Raw genomic sequence first — 7635 nt, forward strand, 5'->3', positions numbered from 1 at the left:
TTAGGGCTAAACCCTCTTTACTCATCAAATTTGTCCTCGTCCATCTTGTATATTTAAAAAGCCCTCTCCCCCACTCGCAGGATGACTGCCCAAGACTTCAGAGTTCAAGGTGGGACTCGGGAATGCTTACAAGTAAGTGCAAAACAATTTCATTCCTCTTATAAAGATCCACGCCCCTCATCAGCCGAAAGCAGCTAGCCGGGTCCTCGCCCCTACTTCCCTCCAGACTGAGGAACGCACAGAGGAGACGCATCGCCCAGCTTAAACTCATTTGCCTCCTTAAGTACGTTCATTGCGCAAACCTGAAGTTCTTTTACAGAGACAGCCCTGCGCATGTGCAAGACGGAACGGGCGTCTCCAGGATGACCCCAACAGCACGAGGAGCTTTCTTGGACTGATTAGCAAGGCAGCTTCCAAGCCTGAAATTTCCTAAACCCTTAAATTCCGCCCTGATCCCTGGGTGGGGAGATGGATTTGAGCCGGGCCTCCAGTCTCCTTGCTGGTCGACCTCACAATGAAGCTTTTTCTTTTCACAAAGGCCGGGGCCACCCATCTTAGTTTAGGCATGCGGGATCTAGTTCCCCCACCAGGGATCCAACCGGGTCCCCTGCATTGGGAGCGCGGAGGTTTACCCACTGGACCACCAGGGAAGTCCGCATGCAGCAACTAAGACCCAGCACAGCCTGAAAGAGTAAATAAATTAAAAAAAAAAAAAAAAAGCCGGGGCCATAATATTGGCTTCTAGGCGCTTCCGGGAGCCAGCCCTTGCTAGGTAACAGAAATCTCTTCTTTCACGTTAAAGTAAAACCAAAAGTCCACGCGCATCATCTCATAGCATCTCCACAACCAAAGAGTCGTACCTGACCCGAGGAGGTGGGTTCCCGGCGACTCTGCACTCGAGGTACACCCGACTTCCTTCTGCCACCTCTCGGCTCCGCAGCTTCTGGATGAACCGGGGAGCGGCCAGCAGGTGGCGGGCGGCCGGGGGAGAGGGGCTTCGGCTGGGCTGGACCACGTCCCGGGCCGCCGCGGGGTGATGCCCGGGCTCCAGGGGCTCGGCCCCGGCTTCCGCCTCCCGCTGGTCCCTGGTGGGGCTCCGGCTGGCCGAGGCGCTCGTCGGGGCTGACAGCTGGTTCTTAGGGGACAGGTACCCGCTGTCCGGGGATGAGGACTCCCCGTTGGGGTTCCTGGTTCTCGGCTTGGAGGTTTCTCTGAAGATGGCCGTCAGCTCCTCGATGAGGGTGGCCGCCTTTTTGCACAGCGGGCTCTGGGGCCCGGCCCTGCCCCCGTGCGCGGCTCTGGGCTTGGCACTGGCGCCGGGGGCTTTGGCACCGTGTTGCCCTGCCCTGCGGAGACTCCGGATGTAGCTGGGCCGGGCCAGCAGGGGCGAGACGCCGGGCTTCCTCCTGGGCGCAGGCGAGGAGATGCGCTCGGCTGGCTCTGCTGGCAGCGGCGGGACAGGTGCAGGCCTGTGGGCGCCAGGTGTCCCCGGGGACGCGTGCTCACCCGGCCTGGCCTCCTGAGGGGGAGGCGACCCCCAGAGGCTCCCAGGAGAGGGGCTGAAAATCTGTGAGTCCTCCCTTTCCGAGTCGCAGTCTTCTGTCTCTGAGCTGGCTATGGCTCTGCGGGCCAGGTCCAGACTCTTGTTTATCTCCTCCTGGCTGAGGAAGGCCGACAGCCCGGGCAAGAAGTCTGCGTTCTCGCCATCTTCCGCCACGTCCGACAGGGAGTCGTAGAAGGAGTCACGGGAGGACGTGTCGGACATAGTCGAGAGGCGCTCATGCACTCTGTCTGCTCTGGACGGGAAGGCAGGGGCCTGGAAACCAGCTCTGAAGGACAAGAGACACAACTGCGGTTAGTAGGAGCGACTGGGGTGTGTGTGTGTGTGTGTGTGATCACAATACTGCTCATCCACAAGTTGGGAGAAACAGTAAGGCAAACAAATATGCTTTTTAAGTCATTTTCCCCTATAAATTGGAAGAAACGTCAAGCATAGTGTTTATCATTTTAATTTGGTATTTGCCCTGTGAGTGAATACTAATCATCTCACTAAGCATCATTAAATAACTCAGGAAGGCCACGCCTGCCATGGGCGCTGTGAGTGGACCAGGGCCTCTGCCTCTTGGGCCCCCTTCCCTCCCCCCTTCCCCGCCTTACAGCTCTAATTTCATTGATGTTATGAGAACAGGAGTTTGTTGATATTTTAAGCAAATCTGACTCTGCTTATGTCACCCTAAACCACAAAATGCATTTTGATTCCAATTTTCATTGGTTTTTAGTTTTCGGTGAAATTTTTGAAACCTGTTCTTTTCCTGGTGTCCAGACGTGTGTATTCACATTCATTCATTCACTAGTTAATTCAAGGCACAGTTGAAATCGCTTACTGAATTTCAGGTGCAGAGGAACAGTTGCGCTCTAGACCAGGGGTTGGCAAACTTCCCCACAAATGGGCGGATAACCCCAGACCACTCAGCATGAGGGGGCATTGTGCCGACAGCGCTCTGCAGATTATTTCAGTTAAAACCCTCACAACTAGCGGCCCCAGTTTAGAAAGGGGAAAACTGAGCCAGAGGATGTGAGAACAAGAGCCCAGACGACGACCCCAGAGCCCACGCTTTCGCCATATGCTTCCCTACCATCATATTATCGTTTCACAGCCGAGGTCCCAGCAATGGATCCGACTAAGAAAACGTGGGTCAGAAATCAAGAGTTCTGCTATTAAGCATATTTAGTGCAAAGTGAAAATAACATGATAGATTTTAAAACCTCACAAAAAGCACTGTCCGAGGAAGCTAGAGAGCACACTTCTGAATGGTGAAACAACTTTAAATTCTTTTTTTTTTTTTTTTAAATAGGGAGTGTTTGCCGGAGGCAGATTAAATCACCTGTTTATTAATTTATATTTTGGTTTTAAAGAGGCACCATCTGACAGGATCCAGTTGTCCCGATTAGGTGTAGCTTAGAAACCACTTGCACAGTGAAAAAGAAAACAATAGCAGGAAGGCATATATCGTCCAGGTTTAATCTGCAACTCCGACATTGCCGCTAGAACATGCACGTGGGCTCGGAAAAGCGCTCACAACATGGACGAAAGGGGAGGTTCCCACGTGGCCCAAACTCACCAGAAAATTATGCTTCAGAGATTTCCGTGTTATTCAACCTTCACATTAAAAGGTCGTAATCAAAGAGATACAACTGCAAACATTTCCGTTATTGCCCTGAGATTTCACGTGTTATTTCACACAGCGCTTCTGGCAATTCCGTGCTGGTGAGATCCATACAGAAAATGCAACACACCGGCATTGGCGCAGAGCTAGTGGAGCGCCCGGGGGCTCCGGGCGGCAGACGTCCCGTGGCTCCCACGCGCCCCCGGCCCCCGCCCGCCGCCGCCATGGCCGGGTCGCCGGCGCCCAGCTCGCAGGAGGCGCTTCTGCTGGAGCTCAAGGGGCTGCAGCAGGAGCCGGTGGAGGGCGTCCCGCTGAGCCCGATGGACGAGGGCCGCCTGTCTACCTGGGCGGTGGCCATCTTCGGCCGCGACACCTACCACGAGGGCGGCTACTTCAAGGCACCTCGAGAGCCCCATCGACGACCACCGGCCTGTTAGTCCCTGACCAAGATGTGGCACCCCGCCATCTACCGGACTGGGGACGTGGGCATCTCCGTCCTCCGCCCACCCCAGTCCATGACGCCCTCAGAGCGGCGGAGCCCCACCCAGAACGTCAGGACGCTGCTCCAGAACGTCAGGACGCTGCCCCAGAACGTCAGGTCGCTGCCCCAGAACGTCAGGACGCTGCCCCAGAACGTCAGGTCGCTGCCCCAGAACGTCAGGTCGCTGCCCCAGAACGTCAGGTCGCTGCCCCAGAACGTCAGGACGCTGCCCCTGAACGCCGTCTCCCTCCGCCACGGACCCAACGCCTCTCCCCGCCCACGGGGGCGCCTCCGTGATGCACGGCAAGCGGGAAGAGAGCAAAGGCTAGGACCGCGAGAACACGGACAGCATCCGGAAGCAGGTCCCGGGGACCACGGTGCACGCGGAGCGGGGCGGCGTGCAGGTGCCCACCACGCCCGCCGGGTCCTGCGTGAAGACCAGGACCCCGGCGCCCACGGGGACACAGAGCTCTTACACGAGGACGGCGAGGCCGAGGCCGACCTCTGCTTCTGGGACGACTCGCAGGACTCGGGCACCGAGGAGCCCTGACACCGCATCTTACCTCAGCCACCCGCCTGTCTGCCGCCGCCACCACCTCCGGGCGCCGCGCAGCCCGGGGTCCCCCAGCCCACGTCTCCTCCGCCTCCGCCTCCAGGGAGGCCGCCGCCCTCGAGGCCCTGGGCCCCGCGTGGGCCGCAGCCAGAGACTCGGGGTCCCGCCTCGCGAGTGGACGGGTTGACTCCGGGTCATCTCTCCTCTCTACTTTGGTTTGTTTGGAATTTAAATAAAGCGACTTTATGAGAAAAAGCAAAGAAAAGAAAATGCAACACACTAAAAAAGAACTAATGTGTAAAAAGGAGTAAAGAGGGGGTGAGGTCAGTGTCCACTTGCAGAAGCAGGATTGACGATTGGAAAGTGTGAGGCATAAGGTGTGCTCCCACGTCTATAAATCTTTGCCCCCTGCCTCTGTCCTCTGTTCTGAAGAAGTCGAATTGCCTGGAAGTTCCCTCTTCTCCTCTGCGTCTCCTTCATCGCTTCCTTGTTAGTTTGGTTTAGTTGTCGTTTCCCCTAAAACTCCCGTAAGCTGCAACTATTTTCTGTTTTCTTTGGATTCCTGCGGGTCCAGCTTCTTCATGTGGAGAAATGGCCCTTCCCAGTTTAGTCACTCTTCCTTTACCGGAATGATAAATTGACCATGAATTCCACTTACTATGTGCAAGGGAAGCTTCCAGGAGGGCGAAGATGAGCCAGGCATGGTCTCTTCTGTAACCATCTTACAATCCAGGAGGAGGGATTAGGCAAGAATCAAGAATGACCCAAAGACAAGGAGGAACGTGATGATTCTTGTTAAAATAGGAGATCGGATGGTGGGAGAAATCACACTTACGAATTTGGCGATGCCATTCCTTTGCTGCTTTTCTGCCAGTGGTCCCCCGGCTAATAAGAGAAGGTCCCAACGGGGCAGGCAGGTTACCTGTGCGCCCCTGGACGGTCAGCGAGATGTGAAGTCTCAGGCCTCGTCCCCCACGATCACTCTGACAGGCGCTGCGCCCACGCCCAGCTGTCTGCTCCCCGCACTGAGCATCGTCTTCTTTCACGTCCCTGAGCTTTGCACACGTGGTTCCTTTCGCCTTTCCCGTCTGTTCTGTTTTTCCAACTCCAGCTCATCCTTGAAAACTACTTAATTTCACTTGTTGTTGGTACTTTCTATGATCCTCCAGTCAATACAATTCACTCTTTCTTTGAACATGACACTCTGCAGGTATTTTGTTGTAACATTCATTTTATTGAACTATAAGGATTAGTTAAGAACCCTGTGAAGGCCAGGAAAGCAGGTGTTGACTGACAGCCTTTCTGTGCTGGACGCCTGGCAGTGTCTGGGTCACGATCGTGGCAGGTGAAGGAGAAAACCACACCTAGTGTTTGAATCAGTTTTGAACCCTGGGTGGGAATTGACAGGAGAGGGAGCCACACATCCACAGCAGACACAGGACACTCTGCAGGTATTTTGTCCCCTCCTGTCCTGGAGGCCCCTCCTGTCCCCTCCACCCACTCTCAGCTCCAGGCCCCGTGGCACCTCCCTGGGACAGGCTCTCTTCGATGAGGAATCGTTCTGCTCTTTGCCCGGCTTTGTCACCTTTCTTTTCAATGGTCACTCATCGCCGGGGCTCTGCTTTCTGAGAAGAACTTGATAAAGTTATCAGTGCTGCATGTTCATAGCTGTTAATGAATACACATAAAATACACATTACATGTTCTTGTACCAGTACAAAATGGTGGTAGTTCTGACACCACGTTAAAAAAAAAAGTAGACAGTGATTTGTATGGTTTTCATTACCCTCAAAGAAAGTTTGTCATGAAAAAATTCAGAACCAGAAAGACATTTGTTTTCTGGAATGCCTGCTATTAGATGTCAGGAATTCTCTAAATGTTGACACTCTTTGACGCGTGGATACTGGCGAGCTTAGGGTTAAATTCTGAGTCATAGAAATATTGGGTTGGCCCAAAAGTTCATTCAGGTTTTTCTGTAACCAACTTTTTGGCCAACCCAATACAAATCATGTTTCTGGCTTACGTTCTCTGCTGTCTTATTCATCAGCATCAATTCGTTGAGTGCCGGCTATGCGCTAGGCGCCTCTTCTGCAGTCTGGGGACACAGCCGTGAGGAAGATGGGCTTCTCTGCCCTAAGAAGCTGCCATTTTGACAGGAAAAAATATAAAAGTAGGAAACCAAGGAAATGTCAGGTTCTGATTTTCTTATACTTGGTTTGGTCTCAAATCTTTTGTTAGTTGATTTTGGGAAACTGTACTGTGATTTATCCCTCAGATCATCTTTCAGAGTTGTTAGGGTACAAGTGGGATGGGACGGGATGGACGGATGCTTGCGGGCTCCCATCGGTGTCCGTAGACCGTAGCAGTTCTGGACAGCTCACTGTGGGTGGGAGGGGCTGACGGTAACAGCAGGACACTTCAGGCCGGCGGTGCCTCAGACTCTGGGACTGTGCATTGAAGGAGCTGCGGGCGCCCTGGTGGTTCTCTGAAGGCAGACACCTCCAGCAAGTGATGAGGCCAGACCCTCAGGCATTAGCAAACGTGTAATAAAGCACAGGCTTGGGAGGGTCTGCAAATACTGGGAGGCATTATAGCTGCCCGTCCACCTTGACCTTCAGCAGACCTATCAGCATCTGGTGTATCCCAAGGAAATTTTGCTATAAGATGTCAGCTCCCATGGTCACCTACGTCGTTACATCCCTGTGCATATTTCATCCATTCTCAAGGAATTTTATGCCATTTAGTTGATAGATTATTTCTCATTGTTAATTTTATGGTTCTCAACTTCTCCCTAAGTTCACATTATCTGAATTCTGTTGGACCCATATTCCACTATGAAATATAGAGTGTGTAAGTTTTCACTGAACATTTAATATTTCATATATCACACATTCTGACATAAGCAATTTTATCATCTTAAATTGTCTTGGCATTATGATCTTGGTATTTGGGAAAACATTTATTTTTGAGCTCCTGAATATGTAATAGACATATAAATCTATATGATTCACATACGTATACGAATATACAAATAATAGAAAAAAATAGACAAATTTTAAAATTATGAATAACATTTGTTTTTAGAGTTGCTGGCTTTGGAGGATAATTATCTGAAAACAAGATCTGTGCTATCCAGGACAACCTTCTATTTTGTCGGTCAGAAAATACTTGTGGGACACCCCCTGCACCGTCCCCAGTGGCAAGGAACATAGGCTGTTGAAATGTAAAAAAAATTCCCCGACTTGAGAGGAGGTTGGGGAAGACAAGACACCTCATGAGAAGCAGCAGAGTCTAGGAGGAAGAATAATCCAGTTGCAAACAACAAAAGCTTGATTTCCAAGTTTTGAGCTGCAGGCTTTCCTATAAAGATGATCCGACTTGCGATGGTTGGACTAATCAATGTTACGACGCTGTGAAAGCGATAGGCCTTCGGT

At 52.2% G+C, this 7635-nt stretch overlaps 1 protein-coding gene and 1 pseudogene across 1 annotated transcript in view; one reads left to right on the forward strand and one right to left on the reverse strand.

Annotated features, from left to right (window-relative positions):
• Positions 1–1765, reverse strand: part of PALLD (palladin, cytoskeletal associated protein) — a 375092-nt gene extending 373327 nt beyond the window's left edge. The window contains exon 1 of the mRNA XM_061200806.1: positions 861–1765. Within this exon, the coding sequence (XP_061056789.1) occupies positions 861–1765 (905 nt within the window). The remainder of the gene's footprint in view (positions 1–860) is intronic.
• A 1521-nt stretch (positions 1766–3286) lies between these two features.
• On the forward strand, positions 3287–4198 carry LOC133097412 (ubiquitin-conjugating enzyme E2 R1-like; annotated as a pseudogene).
• The last annotated feature ends 3437 nt before the right edge of the window (positions 4199–7635 follow it).

This window comes from Eubalaena glacialis, chromosome 9, assembly GCF_028564815.1.
Source record: "Eubalaena glacialis isolate mEubGla1 chromosome 9, mEubGla1.1.hap2.+ XY, whole genome shotgun sequence".
Classification (NCBI taxonomy): Eukaryota; Metazoa; Chordata; class Mammalia; order Artiodactyla; family Balaenidae; genus Eubalaena; species Eubalaena glacialis.